At 42.6% G+C, this 20,773-nt stretch overlaps 1 protein-coding gene across 12 annotated transcripts in view; it reads left to right on the top strand.

Moving 5' to 3' along the window:
• The window catches only part of CREM (cAMP responsive element modulator), a 75,477-nt gene that overhangs the window by 38,578 nt on the left and 16,126 nt on the right, over positions 1-20,773 (top strand). For 4 of the 12 annotated variants that reach the window (XM_075062220.1, XM_075062221.1, XM_032795297.2 and 1 more), the window contains 3 exons: positions 8,143-8,240; positions 8,529-8,671; positions 16,221-16,409. In XM_075062220.1, the coding sequence (XP_074918321.1) occupies positions 8,143-8,240; positions 8,529-8,671; positions 16,221-16,409 (430 nt within the window). The other 8 variants (XM_032795309.2, XM_032795308.2, XM_032795306.2 and 5 more) reach the window with 7 other exon arrangements.

Below are 20,773 nucleotides of genomic sequence, written 5' to 3'. Positions count from 1 at the left end.
GAGGTGGTGCCGGGGCTCGACCCTCTCTGGGGAGGAGGGGAGCCACGCCGGCCCACTCTGGTCCGGTTGGCCCGGGAAGTTAGCCCGGCAGTCCTTGCGGTACTTGTCTGCCCAACAGGCGAGGGGCTCAGGCCCTCCGGCAGGGCTGAGCCATAACAACTGCAAGGCGCCGGTTCCTACGTCAGGATGGATAGCAACACAGAATCAGTAAGCTCAGACCTGGGTCAGGGCTGAGCAACGGTAATAGTTTAAGGCCCAACCCTTGGTCAGGGCAGGGCAGCAAAACACTGAGTCAATAGGCTCAGGCCTTGGTCAGGGCTGAGCAACAGTAGCAGTTTAAAGGCCCAGCCCTTGGTCAGGGTGGGGCAGCAAACGTTGAGTCAGTGAGCTTGGGCGTTGGGTCAGGACCGAGCAACAATAGCAGTTTTAAAGGCCCAGCCCTTGGTCATGCACGGGGCAGCAAACACTGAATCGGTAGGCTCAGGCCTTTGGTCAGGGCTGAGCAACAGTAGCAGTTTAAAGGCCCAGCCCTAGGTCAGGGCAGGCAGCAAACGCTGAGTCAGTAAGCTCGGGCCTTGGGTCAGGACCAAGCAACAACAGCAGTTTTAAAGGCCCAGCCCTTGGTCAGGGCAGGCCGCAAATGCTGAATCAGTAAGCTCAGGCCTTGGGGCAGGGCTGAGCAACACTACCAGTTTAGAGGCCCAGCCCTTGGTCAGGGCGGGCAGCAAATGATGGGTCAGTAATAACAGTTATCGGCCTCCTCAGGCCAGGGAGTGGGGGAGTCTGCCACCCTGGAGGCACCTCCTCCTGGTAGCGAGCGCGGAGAAGCTCTGGCCAGTCCGGGCGGCTCCCCTGGGTCGCCGGCATCTCCCAGTTTCGAGCTCCCAGAGGGACGTCTGTTTTCTTCGGCCACTGGGGCCTGACTGAGTTCTGAGGGCCGGCTTTTATAGTCCGGGTCGCCGCCTGACCCTTTGAGGGGCGGGCTCCGTAGCTCCGCCCACTCTGGCCTCTGCCGGGGCTCGACCTTCTCCAGGGAGGAGGGGAGCCGCACTGGCTCACTACAGTGGCAGAGTATTTTGGGACACCACAGCCTTTTGAGTGAAAAAGCTGTTACCCAAAATTAGGGATCATAACTCCTCTGCATTGTGGTGAATGTTTTGCATTTCAGCTCATTCTTTGAAGTTTCTTTTTTTTCCCCACCCAGTCCCCTCTGCATTTTGCCAGGTGTCTACAGCAGATTCATAGGCGGGATGAAGAAAGAGGGGCTGAAAGGCCTTTACCCACCCTGCCCTTGAATTTTAACTTGGCCTTGTAGTTAAACACCAGTCTAGAGCTGTGAGCTGGAGTAGAGCTGGGAAGGGATGGAGATGGTGAAAGCTTGTAGAATCAGCAGCTCTGGCTGCTCTCTAATGAAGTCTTTCTCTCTGGTAATCCCTCACCAAACAGCAAGTGTTAAGTATTTTTATCATATCGTTAAAAAAAATCCATAGGTAAAGAATTCATTACAACAGACAAATTGTATATCCCTTTCATTGGTTTAACCCCCAATTATATGTACAGATAGCCAAGAAATTACATGTATTGATTTTGGCCACTTTTTCCACATATGCTACATACTTAAGGCTAGATCTGCTAGTGCAGGGGTTCTCAATCTTTTTCTTTCTGATTCTCCCCCTCTCCGCCCCCCCTCCCACGATATAAAAACTTCAAGGCACAACTGTGCCACAGCAACTGATTTTCTGCATATAAAAGCCTGGGCCGGCATTAGGGGATAGCAAGCGGGGCAATTGCCTGGGGCGCATACCAAAGAGGCCCCTGCGAAGCTAAAGCTAAGTTGCTCAGGCTTCGGCTTCAGCCTTGGGTGGGCAGGGCTCAGGGACCTGGGCTTCAACCCCATTCAGTGGGGCTTCAGTTTTCTGTTCTGAGCCCCAGTGAGTCTAACTCTAGCCCTGCTTGGCGGACCAGCTGAAACCTGCTTGTGGCCCCCCGGGGAGCTCTGGACCCCAGGTTGAGAACCACTGTCCTAATGTATCTCAGCAGTGCACATCAGATAAGGGACCTCAAGAAGACCACTCTGTCCGATGTTTAGGGTGACCAGACAGCAAATGTGAAAAATCGGGATGGGATGTGGGGTAATAGGAGCCTATATAAGAAAAAGACCCAAAAATTGGGACTGTCCCTGTAAAATCGGGACATCTGGTCACCCTACTGACCTTATTTCTGGATAACATCATGTTCCTGCCCTGCCCCTTGGACCTCTGACATGCCTCCAGCCTGCCTTGGAGTGACCCTGTGCCTAGGCTAGGGGAATCCTTAAGGCAACTTTAAGTCCCCTTTGTCAACCTTCATGATTTCTGTAAGAGTAATGAGCAGAACCTCCACAAATTGATTCTGCTCATCCCAGCTGGGTTTTGCAGTCTAGTTTAAAATTAGGTTTGTTCACAGTTGCAGAAATACCTCTCATGTTTTTGAAATATTTGGATGCTTCATTTTACTGTGTATATCCCACACTATCCAAGCAAGCGTCATACTGTGCAAAATGGTTTTGAGCAGAAATGGAATTGCAGTTAAATCAGTAAAGGAAAAGAGACGTTAGGTTTCTTTGTTTACAGTAACCTGTAGGTCTTTGAAGTCATGGCCTCTGACTGTTTATACTCTTGGGATGAGGTGCCCTAATGTCACAAGTTTTCAGAATCTTCCAGAAATTCATGCCTTTTCAGATCCATGCAAGTTCTGCTTTGTGCCCCAAATGTTTAGGGCCCTAGGTTATGTGAGACAGGTACAGCAATCATCTGAGTTCTATCTTTTCTGATGTTAGCTCCAGATGTAGGACCCTTTACTGTGTCCAAGTCTGACTCTGTCAGACTTCTAGCTCACTTTTGTTGAATCAAGTTAATATTTAGGTAGTTTAAAAATAGTCTAATCTACAAAAAACTGTAGTTTTTGGTTTTCTCTATGTGAATATGCTATTTTCCATATAACTAATATAACTGCACAGTTCCACTTTTGCACATATCCTACACAAGTGTGGACTGAGCAGTTAAATGAATCATGTAAATAGTGTTTTGCCTTACTTGGTTAATTGCAATTTCAGTTTTGCGCAAAATAATATCTGCTGGTATATACTGTGGTTTAGCTGTGTGGTTTTTTGCTTTTAAAATCGCCAAACCTGAAGTTAATATGTAAAAAATGATTCTAATGCAACTCTAAGAAAATGTGAAAATGTAAACTCACAAAAGTCAAGAAAGTTCTAAAGTTAAAGTTTGTACACTAATACTAACCTAGCCCCAGTGCACATGTGGTATGCAGTATTTTAGATGATCGTTTATGTTGTTAAATGTATTCTTTAATTTTTGGATGCTAACTTGATTTCTGTGGCTGTGGTGAGGTTACCACAGCAGCTTTAACGTTTGCATTTAATGTATATTGTGCATTAGCATTGAAGTTAAAATTGAAGTTGTATTAGTATAACATTTTGCATTTAGCAGTTAGTTTGACTTTGGTGTTAAGTTGAAATTGATTAATGCTGTAATTGGAATTTAAGAAATGGTTATATTTTACTAGTTGATAGCAATCTACTTTTTTGAATGGATGTGATTAACAACATGGATGTATACAGTACACTTATTCACCTCTGGCAGGTTTTTTTTGCCTAAAATTAGAAATATAAAATTTGGATTACCTTTATTTCTCCAAACTGGAGATCGCTGGACAGAAAAAAAATTAAAGTAGGTTTCAAATTGGTGTCTACATGATGATGTATGATGGAAATGTCAGAATTCAAATTTGGGTATAGTCTTATAGTTTATAATGAATGAGTGTACAAAATGTCAAAGTTCCACCACACTGAAAATGGAAATTATTTACATGTAGGGCTCCATGTCTGTCACAGAGGTCGTGGAAGTCACAGATTCTGTGATTTTCCATGACCTCCATGACTTCTGCAGGAGCCAGTGTGGCTGACTTCAAGGCTGCCCAAGCAGCTGGCTGCTGGGACAGCCACAGCAGTCACTGCTCCAATGGCTCCTGGCAGTGGTTCCCAGCCAGCCAGCTGGAGCAGCGCCTGCTCTGGTAGCCCTGGGCAAAGTAAGCCCACATCTACACTGAAAGCTAGTAATGTGATTCCTCTTTCCATGTACACACACTCGTGCTAGTTCTCACCAACCTAAAGCGAGTATAAATGGCAGTGTGGCTGTGGTAGCATGTATGGTGGCAACTGAGGCAGAGCCTAGATGTGCCAAATATGTATCCACAGCTAAACTGTGCCTCCATTGCTGCTATGTGTGTTACTGTGGCTATGCTGTTGTTTATGCTCGTACTTGCTCAGTCAGAGCTAGTGCAAGTATGTGTGCATGAGCAGGGAATCAAAGCTTAGCTCATAGTGTAGGTGTAGCCTATAAGTCAGTCACCCTTGTGATGGTCTGCCTCTGGCCCCGGGGTGCCACCTGATACATTGGGGTACCACTGAGTCCGCCTATTCCACCAGCCTGGGCTCCCTTACACTGTCCTGCTGAACCAGGCCCTCAAGCCTTCTCCAGCACACACATAGGTAGGGACACACCAGCTGCAGAAAGACACAGACACTGAAATCATCACTGCATGGGAAGGCTTCAGCTGAGGAATTACCCAGCATTCAAGTGCAAACCTCCTCTGGAGTGTAAACCCAAAATTTTATTGTCTTGCACTGCACAGAGAACTGGGCAGTGTAAGCGCATGAAATTTGCTCCCTCCCTCAATGTGGAGGAGGATACCCATAGTTTTTTGCACCTCAGTTATGAATTGCACAAACTAGTTTTAGAAAAAACAAAACAAGGTTATTAACTACGGAAGATAGAAGCTCAGTGCTTCTCCCCCTCTCTGTCTTTGTTTCTTAGATGTTTCCAGCAGTCATCCTGGGCAAGGATTCAATGAAAAACAACTGCTCATTATGTCACTTCCCTGACTTCAATAGGTTTTACATATGCTGGGAATCTTTTGTTTTCCAGTGTGGTTCCTCCCTCCCTCCCCCCAGTGGAAAAATACTGGTATTCTATCATGGAGTCCAGTACCAGGTGACATAATCACATGACGCAGCAGTGTCAAAGCAGCCATGAGTCAAAGGCCTTGTTTGTAGCATCCCAGGAATGTGGGAGAGTAGCATCTTCAAAGACCTGTTGTTCTCCCTAATGGTTCATTGATTTGTGCCCAGCCAGTAGTTTCCCCGGGAATTGAAATGGGGGTTGGGGGGTTCGAATTTACAGGGGGAGGGAGAGGGCCAATGCAATATATGAAAAGAGATATGAATAGTAAACATTTGGTTGGGATAGATACAAATTAACATAAGGATAATGCAGTTACACAAAACACATAAAGGTCTAATATGCTAAAATAATTTAATTTTTGTTTAAAAGTATTTAATTTAAATTGACTTGAAAAGTAAACCATCATGGGATAAGAGGAAGTCTCATGGATCAATAACTGGTTAAAATATGGAAACAAAGGTAGGAATAAATTATGTTTTAAGAATGTAGAGAGTAAATATGTATTCCAGAGTGGGCCGTACTGGGACCATTACTATTCAACTACTCATAAAAGATCGGAAAATAGGTAAAAAGTGAGGTGGCAAAATTTCAGATGATCAAAACTATTCAGATAGTTAAGTCCCAGGCACTGCGAGAGTTACAAAGGGATCTCACAAAACTGGGTGACTGGAAACAAAATGGCAGATGAAATTCTATGTTGATAAATGCAAAGTAATGCCATTGGAAAACAATCTCAATACTACATACAAATGGAAGGAGTCTGAATTAGCTGTATTACACTCAAGAGAGAGCTTGGATATTGTGAATCTTTGAAAAACATCTGCTCAATGTTGCACGCAGTCAAAAAGCAAACAGAATGTTGGATCATTAGAAAGGAATAGATATAAGACAGAAAATATCATATTGCCTCTATATAATCCATAGTATGTTACACCTTGAATACTATGTAGATCTGGTCACCCCATCCTGAGAGAGAGATGGAAATGGAAAAGGTACAGAGATGGCAATAAAAGATTAGGGGTAGAAACAGGAGGAAAATTAAAATGACTGGGATTTCAGCTTAGAAAGAGACGACTAAGGGGGATATGATGGAGTTCTATAAATTTGACTGGTTGAAGAGAAGTAAATAAGGAAATGTTACTGAATCCTTCAATAACACAACTAGCAGGTTTCAGAGTAGCAGCATGTTAGTTGTATCCGCAAAAAGACAGGAGTATTGTGGCAATCTTAGAGACTAACAAATTTATTTGAGCATATAGCTTTCATGGGCTACGCCCATTCATCAGATGCATAGAATGGAACATTAGTGAGGAGATATATATCGTACAGAGAAATGAAAGGTGGGAGTTGCCCAATCAATCTCTAGAGGCTAATTAGTAATGATGGCTATTCGCAGGAAAAAACACTTTTGTGTGATAAATCAAGATGACCATTTAAGCAGTTTGACAAGAAAGTGTGAGGATACTTATCATGGGGAAATAGATTCAATGTATGTAAGGCTCAGCCATTCCCAGTCTCTATTTAAGCCTAAATTGATTGTATCTAGTTTGCATATTAATTCAGTTGAGCAGTTTCTGTTGAGTCTGTTTTGAAGCTTTTCTGTTGCAAAATTGCCACCTTTAAATCTGTTACTGAATGGCCAGAGAGGTTGAAGTGTTCTCCTACTGGTTTTTGAATGTTATCGATCCTGATGTCAGATTTGGTGTCCATTTATTCTTGTGAGAGACTGTCCGGTTGCCAATTACATGGCAGAGGGCATTGCTGGCACATGATGGCAATATATCACTTGGTGATGTGCAGGTGAATGAGCCCTGATGGCGTGGCTGATGTGATTAGTCCTATTATGGGTTGCTTGAATAGATATGTGAGAGTTGGCATTGGGCTTTCTTGCAAGGATAGTTCCTGGGTTAGTGTTTTTTTCTGTGGTATATGTTGTGGTGAGTATTTGCTTCAGGTTGGAGTGCTCTCTGTAGCGAGGAAGGTCTGTCCCAAGATTGGGAGAGTGAGGATCATCTTTAGATAGTTGTAGATCTTTGATGATACGCTGAGAGGTTTTAGTTGGGGGCTGAAGTAAAGCTAGTGACGTTCTGTTATTCTTTTTGGGCCTGTCTTGTAGTAGGTGACTTCTGGGTACTCTTCTGGTCTGTCAATCTGTTTTTTCACTTCAGCAGGTGGGTATTGTAGTTTTAAAAATGCTTGATAGAGATCTTGTAGGTGTTTGTCTCTGCCTGAGGGATTGGAACAAATGCGATTGTACCTTAGAGCTTGGCTGAAGACAGTGGATCGTGTGGTGTGTCCTGGTTAGAAGCTGGAGGCATGTAGGTAAGTATAGTGGTCAGTAGGTTTCCGGTATAGGGTGGTGTTTATGTGACCATTGCTTATTAGCACAGTAGTGTCAAGGAAATGGACCACTTGTGTGGATTGGTCTAGGCTGAGGTCGATGGTGGGATGGAAATGGTTGAAATTGTAGTGGAATTCCTCAAGGGCTTCTTTTCCATGGGTCCAGATGATGAAGATGTCATCAGTGTAGAGTAGGGGCATTAGGGGAATGAGAGCTAAGGAAGCATTGTTCTAAGGCAGCCATAAAAATGTTGGCATACTGTGGGGCCATGTGGGTACCCATAGCAGTGCTGCTGATTTGAAGGTATATATTGTCCCCAAATGTGAAATAGTTGTGGGTGAGGACAAAGTTGCAAAGTTCAGACACCAGGTTTGGCATGTAACTAGTTCACAAAACTGCGGGGGGTGGGGGGGAGTGTTGGGGAAATTCAAGGGGGGTATAGGGAAATCAGTGTGCCCAGCTAACCAGCCAGACTGATTGCATTTTGTCTGGTCGGCTTTCCCCAGGTGCAAGCACTTTTGTAGTACAGATGTATAGTCAATATTCCTAACTTTAGATACAAAAATGACACATGCATACAAATATGATAATTATATTCAGTAAATCATAACCTTTCCAATGATAGCTCACAAGACCCATGTTGCATAAAATGTCTTAGATATGCTATACTCATATTATAACAATATTTCTATGAAGAATATACATAGTGTAGTGTCACAACCCTGTTACCAGCATCTGTATTATACAAGATGATGAATTTCAGACATTTTGAAATTATAGGTTACATCAGTTGCAAATGCAGAGGACTCTGCAGACTCGGAGGGTGTAATTGATTCTCAAAAACGTAGAGAGATTCTTTCAAGAAGGCCTTCATACCGGTAAGTTTATGCTTTTTAAAAACTAGCTTAACTGCCACATACTACTTATATTACTACTAATACTATCTGAAGAAAAGCTCTGTGTATACTCGAAAGCTTGTCTCTATTACCATCAGAGGTTGGTCCAATAAAAGATATTACTTCACCCACCTTGTCTCCCTAATATCCTGGAACCAATGTGCTACTCATAGTATAAATATCAGTAAAAGACAGTCCTCAAAATGTTTCTCTTATAGGCATTGATTTTAAATCTGTACTTTAAATTAAATTGTCTAAATTATGTTTTAGAAAAATTCTGAATGAACTATCTTCTGATGCTACTGGTGTCCCTAAGATTGAAGAGGAAAAATCAGAAGAAGAAGGAACACCTTCTGGCATCCCTGCAATGGCAGTACCCACCAGCCTATATCAGACTAGCACAGGGCAATACAGTATGTATGCTAAGATACAGTATAGCATTTTAATTTTAAAAAAACCTGTTACTGACTTTTGCTGAATTTAAAAATAGCAGAGTGAAAAATTGAGAGAGCTATTTGAACCAGGAAAAAGAGAATGAGATTTATCTTCATATTTGTCCAAGAGGATTGCAGATTGCATCTTCTGCCACATCACATTAGCAAAAATAAACCTTTTTCTGGTCTGTTTTCCTCCCACCTCAAAGCCTCTGTTAGTTTCCCAAACTTGGGGTGATTTTGAAATCAAGTCCATCACTGTACTGTGCTTTAAAGAATGGAAGAACCAGGCATTGCCTGAAAGAGGCAAAATGTAGGTGTCTCTCTTGTCTTTTCCATACACAGGTATTTGTATATTATAAGAATTTTTTGTTTTTCATTATTGTATTATTTTAATGTTATAGTAAAGATGCACGTTGATTGGAAAATGTTGATTAAAACATTAATACAGTGCAATACAAAGTTGTATGGGACTATGACTCACTTTTTTATCTTAAAAATATAATACCATTTTGCTAATCTAATGCAAAATATCAGTACTATAAATTTAAGTGGTGTGAAATAGAATATTCATTGTATTTAAATCTCTAATTGTGTCAGTAATCAAGTCATTTGAAGAATTCGTGTACTATATGGGCAGCAAAGAATCCTGTGGCACCTTATAGACTAACAGACGTACAGCTGTACTATATGGTTACTTATTACATGTCATATTCATCCTATTATTTATGGTTAAGGCTACAATTTTGTCATGGTTATTTTTAGTAAAAGTCATGGACATGTCATGGGTAATAAATAAAAATTCACAGAAGCCATGACCTGTCTGTGACTTTTGCTGCTGCAGCTCCATGGTTTCCCCCGCCTCCATGATGGCTGGGAGCTGTGGGGTTTCCCCTCCACGTGCTGCAGCTGGGAGCTGCAAGGTGACCGTATTTCCCAAAGAGAAAACGGGACACCCCCAGTCACATGCTCGAGGTATCCCTCTGTCCCTGCACGAGGCTGTCGCCCATTGACGGAACCCTGAGAAGGGCCCCCTCAGGAGTCTGTCACCTGTCCTTGAACCTTGCAGGGGACCCCACTGTCGCCTCTCGCTGCTGTCACTGGAATCCTGCCAGGGCCCTGCTCCAAAGTCCCACAGCCCCTGGAACTGAAGCAGAGAATGACCATGATCTCCATGATATAAACATAACCTTGTTTATGGTATGAATTGACATATAATTTGTAATGAGATAGAGACCATAATTTAGGGATAAGCACAAGAAGGAAAGATACAGTGGAGCTTTCTATCTTATCTCTCAGCTTTCTGACTTTTGATTGATTGATTTTCAAATCTTCCTGTTGCATTAATAATAATTTTCTGTAATAATAATTAACCATAAGCTACAATAATTAACCATAAGCTACAATTTCCAACTGCTCATCCTTTTTCTCTAAACAGCAGTAGAAAAAATAGCTTCATAGCAGTATTCCTCAAAGATTTCTTCTTGCTTTATTTACATGTTAAACATTTCACACTTCACTATGAATGTTAGATTTTGCAGTCATTTCTCTTCTGTGGGTTGAATTTCCATTAATCTTTTTCCTTTTTATGTAGAATTTTTATAGCATTAAAAACAAAGAATTTACTGTTACAATGAGTCATTTATGTCTCAGGTCGTCTCATGTGTAGAAATAATGAAGATTTTTGTTAAAAACAGCAGTGTATTTTCTCCTACACAATGGGAGGAAAATGGCAAGGCAATCTGCTTCTTCTGAAGTATGTATATGAGAACAGAGGACTCGTGTTAAAATGTTAACAATGGAACTTAGAAAAGGATAGAATAGCTCTTTCTAAATAAATAAATTCTTTAACTGTTCTTAGAATTCCTCTAGCTATCCTTTATAATTTGTAAAGGTAAAATGATTTTATTAACACTGAGAAAACAAAATTTACATTTAACACTGAACTACTAATTACTATTCTTTATATTCATTATTACTCTGGTTGTAGAGATGTTAATGGTGATGACCAAATCAAGGTTCCGTAGAACAGTGGTTCTCAACCAGGGGTCTGGGCCCTATAGGGGGCTGCAAATAGTTTTCAGGTGGTCCGCCAAACAGTGCCAGTGTTAGACTTGCTGGGGGTCAGGGTAGAAAGCTGAAGCCCCACCACATGGGTATGAAGCCTGGGTCCCTGAGCCCTGCCACCCAAGGCTGAAGCCGAAGCCTGAGCAACTTAGCTTTGTGGGGGCCTCTGTGGGATGGGGCCCCAGGCAATTGCCCTGCTTGCGATCCCCTAATGCTGCCCCTGGCTTTTATATGCCGAAAACCAGTTGTCATGGCACAGGTGGGCCGTGGAGTTTTTATAGCATGGGCAGGGGAAGGGCTCAGAAAGAAAAAGGTTGAGGACCCCTGCTGTAGAATATAAAAGTCCTTAAATCCATTGGGTCTAAAAAGTAAGGGCATTGATACTCACTCCTGTTAGATGCTGAGTCCTTAATACCCAGTGGCTGCAACAGTAGTGCTTGGGATCTCTTGGGAGCTGCTCACAACTTGAACAGTGTATTTATTAGTTATGTTCAGCCTTTCATTTTAGGTCGTCATGACCAAACTACAGTTTTGTCAAGAGACTCAGCTTTGAAGTTATATTAAAAAATGTGAAGAATTCATTCTAAAATGTAGCCTTTTCAGGAAAACCTGGATAGGCTGGAAGGAATGGAAGTAGCAAAACACAAAGCAATAGAGTTGTTGAATGTGTCCAAGACTGAAAAGAAAATAAATGCCAGAAGCAACTATCTACATTTGGAAATTAAACACAAATTCATTATTACTTATGCTATGCAGCAACTTTCAGTACATATAAAAGAAGCTCTACATGGTTTATAGTTCAGTTTTGCTTTGTTGCAGTCAGTATGAACTTGGATGCTGATCTGAATGGAAACAGAATTGGGCCTTATGTGTGAAGGGTTAAATATTTCCATTAGCCTCAAGAATTAGTATAAAATACTATTACTAAGTGCTACAAAGAATAAATCTTACTGTGAAAAATTCCTTTAGTCATGTTTTCCAACTTTTAATTTTCTTAACTATGTTCCCATGTCAGAATTCATGTACCCACCGTTAATGCCAAAATTATTTTTTCTTCTTAAATATCACTGATCTATTAGTTTTGAGTTGGGTTGGTTCTAGTTGCAATGAGAGATTTATCAACTTTGTCATGCAAGAGGAACTCCATAGGGTCTGTGGAGGGGTATTACAGACATACAATGAATATTCATCCCTACAGGTTTGTGATGAACTGAGAGTTAAAACATCTTAACTCAGCAGCCAGGTAATCTGGGGGGGACCTGTGTTTTCACTAGTCACATCATTGTCTTTTTTCTGGTGACTAAAGTCTGAGGTGTCGTTCAGTAAAACCTGAAGAACTCTCATGCTTTCATTAATCAGGACCTCCACCACCTGGGCTTCAGGAAGTCAGCAGCACTCCTGGGCATTCTTGCATCAGTCTACTCCATATTTTTCCACTTTCATTTTGAGATTTTTTGGAGAAAATACTCTCCAGGTGGCCTTCCTCCCTCTTTGGGCTCAGAGGTCACTCTTGTGTCTAATGTGAAAGAACACTTTAAAACTTTATTCTGATTATTTTTGTGACTGTTTAGTGAGTTTCTTTAAGAAATTTAATGTTTTAATATGAAATTAAGTGCAAATTCTAGTATCAAGAATTTTTAAAATTGTAATTGCACATCACTTTCCTTTGTTATAATTTGCTAAAACTGTACTGACTAGTAGTGCTTGTATTTTTCTCTATTTTAATTGGAATGTTCAGTAAGACATCTACTTTGCAATAAGCAAAATAAATGTATCACCAATGTCTGCTTGAGTTAGCAGAGTCAATAAGAAGTTTAACTTAATCTTATTTAATCTAATTTTAAAAAGGCTTTGGCATGAGCCTGATCTAGAAGCGTCCTGATGCATACTGTTCTTCCCTCAAATAAGAAATCATGTTGATATCTTAGAACAATGTTCTGCATTTTTAGACTGATTTCATGTACAGTATTTGTTAAATACATTTGCAGCAGTATGCTTCAATTTTAGGCACTGTTCAAGGAATGCAGATACCAGCCTTCATGTGCGACGATGAGTCTGATTTGGGATCTCTGTTTTTAAAGCTGTATCCTTTTGCAAGCAGTTTTCTTACTCCATAATTTAATAGTTCATTAACTAGATCTGAAAAAGTTCATCATTGTATGTGAAAAGGACAAAAACCTTAAAACAAAATCCCATCCATCTTTTATTGCAGTGAACTCCAGTATATTAGATCTGCCTATGCTCAAGGGAGTTATAGCAAAATGTTTCTTGAGATGCTTCTCATTTTTGTCAGAATTGTCATGTGAAAGAAAAGTTAGAGTTGAGAGTTAATCCAAGTTGTAGTAGTGATGGTCAGTTACTGCTAAATACTGGCAGCTGAAATTTTAGGTTTGACCATTTGGAATTTACTGTTGTTTTATAAAAAGATACCATATTGCCTAACTACTTCCTTTTGGGTCTTGAGCTTTTAAGCACAAATCCTGAGTCATAGTGAGTTTATCACTTCATTCCAGCCACCTACAATCCTAAGGAGCTGTTATGTCAGCCAAGAATTGACACAGCATAAAGATTCCCTGGCCACTTCCCCTTTGTCATTTTCAGGGTGGGCAGGATGGAGGAAGGGATGAAGGTTCCTAGCAAACTGGAGGTTAAAAAAACAGTCATTTTTGGCAACTAAGGCTACCAAGCTTAGCGAAGAGTCAAACAGGATGCTGAGAGGCTGTATGCCTTCACACACCTTTGATGAATGAGGACTATATGTCTTCGATGGAAGGTGGAAACACATCTTGATCAGCTCTTGGAAATATTTCCCCTCTCTGTCCAGCATCACTTCAGTCTTGCCTGGGTTCAGTTCAGTCCAGCTGCTCTTCATCCAAGAACTAATTTCCTGTATACATTCTGATATAGAATCATAGAATCATAGAATATCAGGGTTGGAAGGGACCTCAGGAGGTCATCTAGTCCAACCCCCTGCTCAAAGCAGGACCAATCCCCCACTAAATCATTCCAGCCAGGGCTTTGTCAAACCTGTCCTTAAAAACCTCTAAGGAATGAAATTCCACCACCTCCCTAGTGAAAAAGTTTTTCCTAATATCCAACCTAAACCTCCCCCACTGCAACTTGAGACCATTACTCCTTGTTCTGTCATCTGGTACCACTGAGAACAGTCTAGTTGTATCCTCTTTGGAACCCCCTTTCAGGTAGTTGAAAGCAGCTATCAAATCCTCCCTCATTCTTCTCTTCTGCAGACTAAACAATCCCAGTTCCCTCAGCCTCTCCTCATAAGTCATGTGCTCCAGCCCCCTAATCATTTTTGTTGCCGTCTGCTGGACTCTTTCCAATTTTTCCACATCCTTCTTGTAGTGTGGGGCCCAAAACTGGACACAGTACTCCAGATGAGGCCTCACCAATGTCAAATAGAGGGGAATGATCACGTCCCTCGATCTGCTGGCAATGCCCCTACTTATACAGCCCAAAATGTCGTTAGCCTTCTTGGCAACAAGGGCACACTGTTGACGCATATCCAGCTTCTCGTCCACTGTAACCCCTAGGTCCTTTTCTGCAGAACTGCTTCCTAGCCATTCGGTCCCTAGTCTGTAACAGTGAATGAGATTCTTCCGTCCTAAGTGCAAGACTTGTCTTTGTTGAACCTCATCAGGTTTCTTTTGGCCCAGTCTTCTAATTTTTCTAGGTCCCTCTGTATCCTATCCCTACCCTCCAGCATATCTACCACTCCTCTCAGTTTAGTGTCATCTGCAAACTTGCTGAGTGTGCAGTCCATGCCATCCTCCAGATCATTAATGAAGATATTGAACAAAACCTGCCCCAGGACTTACCCTTGGGGCACTCCGCTTGAAACCGGCTGCCAACTATACATGGAGCCGTTGATCACTACCCATTGTTAGTAGAGGCAGTGGTTACATCAGCTGAGAATAAGAGAGAGAGTTGAGTGGCATTGACATAATGTTGGCAACTGAGCCTGTGATGTCTCATTATCTCTCCCAGTGTTGAAGAGAAGTGGGCATAGTATGGATCCCTGTTGGACCTCACAGGTGAGGGCCTTTGGAGAGAAGGAGCAGTTGTGCAGAACTCTCTGAGTTCTGTTGGAGAGGAACAACAAGAGTCTATACTGCTGGCCATTTACTCCTGCTGTGTCACGTAGATGTGTTAGTACTACTTTGTGGTCCATTGTATCAAAGTGTGCGGAGAGGTCCACAGTATAAGCATGTTAATCTTACCTGTGTCCATGGCCATGAGGAGGTAATCTTGTAGTGCCACTAGAGCCCTCGCAGTGGTGTGTCCTGATCTGAGCCCTGATTGTGAGGTATCCAGGATATTGACTGCTGTCACATGTTGCTAGAGCTTAGTGGTTACTATTTTCTAAATGATTTTGCCCAGAAACAGGAGATTGGAGATGGGACAGTAGTTGGAAAGATCTTCAGGCTTGAGTTTTGGTTTCTTGAGAGTTGGGCAAACTATTGTATTTTTCTAGGACTTTAGTAGATGTGCTTCTCTGAAAGAGGCATTGACTATTTCCATTAGTACTTTACTTAATAGTTCTTCACTGGCTTTTCTGGGTCAGGAGGGAAATAGATCTGCTTCACTGATTGTGATTCTAATATTTTTTCAGGGACCAAACTCAGCCATGGGTGATGGGGAGGATAATGCAATCTAGTTAGGGGTAGAATTTTCTTCCCAAGTTAGCTGTATATATGTATTCAGTTAATCTTCCTAATTAAAGTATGTTGACAGTTCTTCACAGCTTTAGTATTTGGATATTCGGGCTATACAGTCTGAGTTGATTAGGCAGTTCACTATGCAAGATATCTCTGTAGGCCTTGATTCTGCCATGTTGATTCTGGATGAATAGAAGGTTCATTTTGCCATCTTTACTACAGTAGCATAGTCTTGTAAGTGTTATTTTGTGCTATGGTGGAGAATTCAAAATGTTTCTATCTTTCTAGATATGCTCTTTCTAGATATGCTCTTTACCTGCCATAGCTCATCTGTGACCCATAGTGATCATTGTTGTCTGGGCGTGGGCCAAGCTGTTGATAGTGGTGAATAACATGGTACTGTACTGTTGTACAAACTCATTTGTACCTTGGCCTTGTGTTTGGGTGGCTTGTTCTCCTGGGATGAATGGAAAACATTAGAGTTGCTGGGATTATAAACTGAAAAAAAATGGGTAAAATAGTGCATTCTCCATGTGATTGACCAAAAAGTGAATAATACAAAATAGGAGTATGACACATAAGCGGCTAGTACAGTTTTTTAAAAATATATTAATTCAGCATGCCATGCCATGTTATTAGTTCTGAAAATTTCTTTAAGCACAGAGATGATTGGAAGTCTCTATCTGATGAAAAAAAAACTTTCTTCCAAAAGTGGTAAATATAGTAAAATATGTTGTATATATTTGTTTCTATTGTGTAATCTGTTTTTTTCTTTTTGCGTTCAGTTGCCATAGCCCAAGGTGGAGCAATCCAGATTTCTAATCCAGCATCTGATGGCGTCCAGGGACTGCAGACGTTAACAATGACAAATTCAGGAGCTCCTCAGCCAGGTGCTACCATTGTGCAATATGCAGCACAAACACCTGATGGCACACAGCAGTTTTTTGTACCTGGAAGCCAAGTTGTTGTCCAAGGTATATTTTGTGATCTACTACATTTTAGATTTATACAAATTATTTTTTCACAAAGTGCTTTTTGTTGGTGTGCACATTATGGTGATGTTAAATGAGTGGAAGAATTACTAATAAAAGGAACTGAGAAAGTTAGTGTTAGGAGAAGAATGGGTTGGTTTGCTCACTAAGGGCAGCTACTCTCATTTGAAAATAAATGTTTATGTACTTTAGAGGAAATATGATAATGAGGGAAGAGCATGATGACATTGCTGGCTCATATGTACACTTTTGTCCAGGCCTTGTGAGATAGTGTTTCATAGTAGGCCAAGAGTGGAGTGGTGGAGTTTGAGTTTGATTAGAAGTTGCTGTGTAATTGGAGTAAATAAAATGAAATTAAGAATTCTTCTTCGCGTGCTTGCTCATGTTGTTTCCATTCTACGTGTGTGTATGCCCACATGCAGTCGTTGGAGATTTTTGCCTTAGCAGTATCCGTAGGGCTGGCTGTGGCGCTCTCTGGAGTGCCGTGCTCATGCATCGGTATATTAGGCACCACTGGTCCTGCACCCTCTCAGTTCCTTCTTACTGCCTGTGACAATTGGTCAGAGTGCCTTGTCTTGCCTCGCAATAGTGTTAGTGGTTTTTCTAACAGCCCATTGACTGTCGTCTTTGTATATAGTTCTCAGATAGTTAGTTAGTCATTAAGTGACAAGTGTTAGGTGTTAGTTTAGTAGTTAAAGTCCCAGCAGGGACTTCGCCCCAGAGTGACGCATGCCCCATTCCCTGGGCTTCAAACTGTGTTCATCATGCAACACGTCTATACCTGTTAGTGACCCCCACAGCAGCTGTTTGAAGTATTTGGGAGAGTCCCATATAAAGGAGAAGTGCAGGATTTGTAAGAACTTTTGTCCCAGAATCCAGAAAGAGTGCATCATCCGCCTGAAAGCCCTCCCCATGGAGGCTGCACTTCGCCTGGTGTTGGAGCCTTCCTGATTGGACTCTGTGCCCAGCACCTGAGCATCAGTGCAGAGCACTCCACCGGCACCAGGTTCCTCCTGGCACCATTCCCCTTCACCAGAGCCCAAAAAGCATCAACAGAAAAGAAACTCCTCAGCACCATCCAAGGAGGGGAAGAGGTCTCTGGACATAGGTCGCCATTCAGGCCACAGATCCACCATGGAGCTGCAATGGGATGCCGCTGTGGTCAGACCCTCTAGCCCAACCAGGGATCTTCCTTCGACTCCTAGGAGTGGTAGGGGACCCCGGCTCCTACTGGGGCCTGCAACACTCGAGGTTGCCCAGGTGGCTAAAGACCTGATGGTCATACTGGTACCAAATACACCACACCTGGTACTGGATGTGCCTAAGACCCTGCAACCCATCAAGGGTTGATCATGGGGTCAGGTGCAGAGAAACGTCAATCTGGTGATCTGTCATGATCTGGGTATTTTGATAAATACAGAAGAATCAACTCTGATACCAGCGCAATGGATAGAGTTCATTGGGGTGGTCCTCGACTCCACTCAGGCCAGAGCCTTTCTTCCTGAGACCTGGTTCTGAGCCATGACAGACTTGATCTTGTACATGTGGGCCAAACCTCTCACCACTGCTCACATGTGCCTGAGATTGTTGGGCCACTTGGCAGTCTGTACTTACATGGTCTGGCACACATGGCTCCATCTCAGGCCCCTACAGGTGTTGCTGGTGTCGGTCTACCTCCCCAACAGACACAACATAGACTGCGTAGTCAGGGTACCGGACCACATACCGTCGTCACTCGCATAGTGGTCAAATCCCATATCGATGCTGGAGGGAGTTCCCTTTGCAGCCCGATCCTCGTCAGTAACCCTGGTCTCCGATGCCTTGGATCTGGGATGGGGAGCCCACTTGGACAATCTCAGCACACAAGGATGTTGGTTGAGTCACAGTCGCCCCTTCCATATTAACATCAGAGAGCTCAGAGTGGTTCATTTGCCCTGCCAAGCTTTCCTGTCTCATCTGAGGGACAGGGTGGTTTAGATCCTGACAGACAACACCGCTGCAATGTCCTATATCAACAAACAAGGCGGAGCTTACTTGTTAGCCCTTTGCCAGGAAGTTCTTCAGCGGTGGAACTTCTGTTTTCATCATGCCATTCATCTTGTAGCCATGCACCTCCCTGAGGCCAGGAACACATTGGCAGTTCCCCTCAGCAGGACCTTCTTGTCTCGCCATGAATGGGCACTCCACTTGGAGATGATCAGCGTCATCTTCCAAACACAGGGGACTCCCTGGGTGGACTTGTTTGCATCCAGGCAGAGCAGGAAGTGCCACGTTTTATGTTTGATTCAGGGGATTGATGGAGGCTCTCTGTCAGGCGCCTTTCTGCTCCCGTGGTCGTATGCCTTCCCTCCAGTGCCATTAATCCACAGAGTTCTCATGAAAATCAAATAGACAGGGCAAAGGTGATCCTCAGAGTGCTGGCTTGGCCACGCCAGCATTGGTTCAGCCCACTGCTGGACCTCTTTGTGGGTGCCCTGCTACAGTTGTTGCTTCAGCCGGACTTGATGTCACAGAGCCACAGCAGTCTACTGCACTCCAACCTGGCAGTGCTGCACCTGATAGGGTTGTCTGCTGCATGGTTAAATATGGAGGAGCAGAAATGCTCAGCCCATGTCCAACAAGTCCTGTTGGGCAGCAGAAAACTCTCCACCAGGGTGACCTACCTGACCAAACAGAAGCAGTTCATGTACTGGGTGTTGGACCAAGGTATTTGGCCCAAACAGGACTCGCTGCAGTCAATCCTGGACTACCTCCTGCATCTCAAACTCCAAAGTCTGTCTCTTTCATCTACCAAGTCTAGTTGGCCATTATTTTCCCCTCCCATCCCCCGTCCCAGGGCAGGTCAGTCTTCGCTCATGACATGACAGTCCAATTTCTAAAAGTTCTGAAGCAACTCTACCCTCACGTCTGGGACCCAGTACCTCCATGGGACTTAAATCTCATGCTGTCTAGGCTCACTGGCTCCCCTTCGAACCTTTGGTATCCTGTTCCCTCCTTCTCCTCTTATGGAAGGTCTTAGCAATAACATCTGCCTGTAGAGTCTCTGAGATTAGGGCACTTACCTTGGAGCCACCCTACACTGTGTTCTACAAGGACAAGGTCCAGAAAGACGCCTCATTCTCAAAGGTATAACATTTGTACTTACGGAGTACTGGAGGCTCAGGGCATTGCTGAGGAGCTACAGACCCTTTCACCTGTAGGTCATGATTTTGAGTCCTTCCTCATTCAGCAAGGATTGTTCCCATCTAATGGATGTTTGGTAGTCCCATATGATATAAGATTCGTGAGTCCCAGTTTGAGTTCCTGTATCACAAACTCATCACTGTGTTTTGTACTTCATTGTAGGCTCTTTGGGGCAGAGACTGTGCCTTACCATGTTTTTGTACAGTGCCTAGCACAATGGGGCCCTAGTCCCAATTGGGTCTTCTAGGAAAAGCTCCAGCCAGGAGAACAAAATCTCCTTTCTCACTATAAATTTGTAGAAGTTGGCAATTCTATAATTGTCACACACATTGGCGGTGGGCAGAAAGTTGAAAAATTAGAAGGCAGACCAAAAATTATGATTTATACTTATTTAAAAAAATCTCTTGGTTTTTTTTTGTCTAATTTAACTATTTTTAGGGATCTGACTCAAGATTTTGGAATTGGCAATACTAAGATTATGAAATAATTTCCATCAGGCTTTGCTGTCAATGTGTCTTTGAGTCTGATTTACAAGTAGATCTGTGAGTGTGGTCTGTAAATTAGGAATGTATGTAAATTAGAATAAACCAAAGCTAGGCTACAGAAATATGAAAGGATGCTTTATCATCAAAAACAGTTTTTTTGGGCTGCAGTTTTAGTGAGCTGTTCCAGGACAAAGCACGTTAATACAGAGATAGGCTAGTGAGGTCATTGTGATGTCAGTGTTCCTGCTTGTAATCCTGCACATGCTTGCTAGTTTGGAACATTTCATGTTGGGCTGTGATAGAGCAACAGGAGAATCCTATATGCAAAAGCTGATCATGGCTGTAACAGGAGATGAAACAGGTAGGAATCTCTTGTCAGGGTCTTTAAAATAGCAGTTTCTATACTTTATTTGGAAATCGAGAAAAGATTTCATAGCTAGCAGTATGTGGAACCTGTTTTTAGAACTTGTTGAAGTACCTCTTTAATTTTACAGTGCAAAGTTGCTCAAATTGGTGCCAATTATTTTTATTCCCCATTAGCTAATACAGCATTTTAGTGTAAATTTACCATTTTTAATAGCACTCTTTAGTGTATCTTTGTTGTTGCATTGCAGTAGTCTCTTTACAATAATATGTGCAGCTGGTCTGTTGCTTTTTGGTTTAGTAATAAATAAACTA

This window comes from Chelonoidis abingdonii, chromosome 2 (assembly GCF_003597395.2).
Source record: "Chelonoidis abingdonii isolate Lonesome George chromosome 2, CheloAbing_2.0, whole genome shotgun sequence".
Lineage (NCBI taxonomy): Eukaryota > Metazoa > Chordata > Testudines > Testudinidae > Chelonoidis > Chelonoidis abingdonii.
This window is presented reverse-complemented; position numbering and strand designations above follow the sequence as displayed.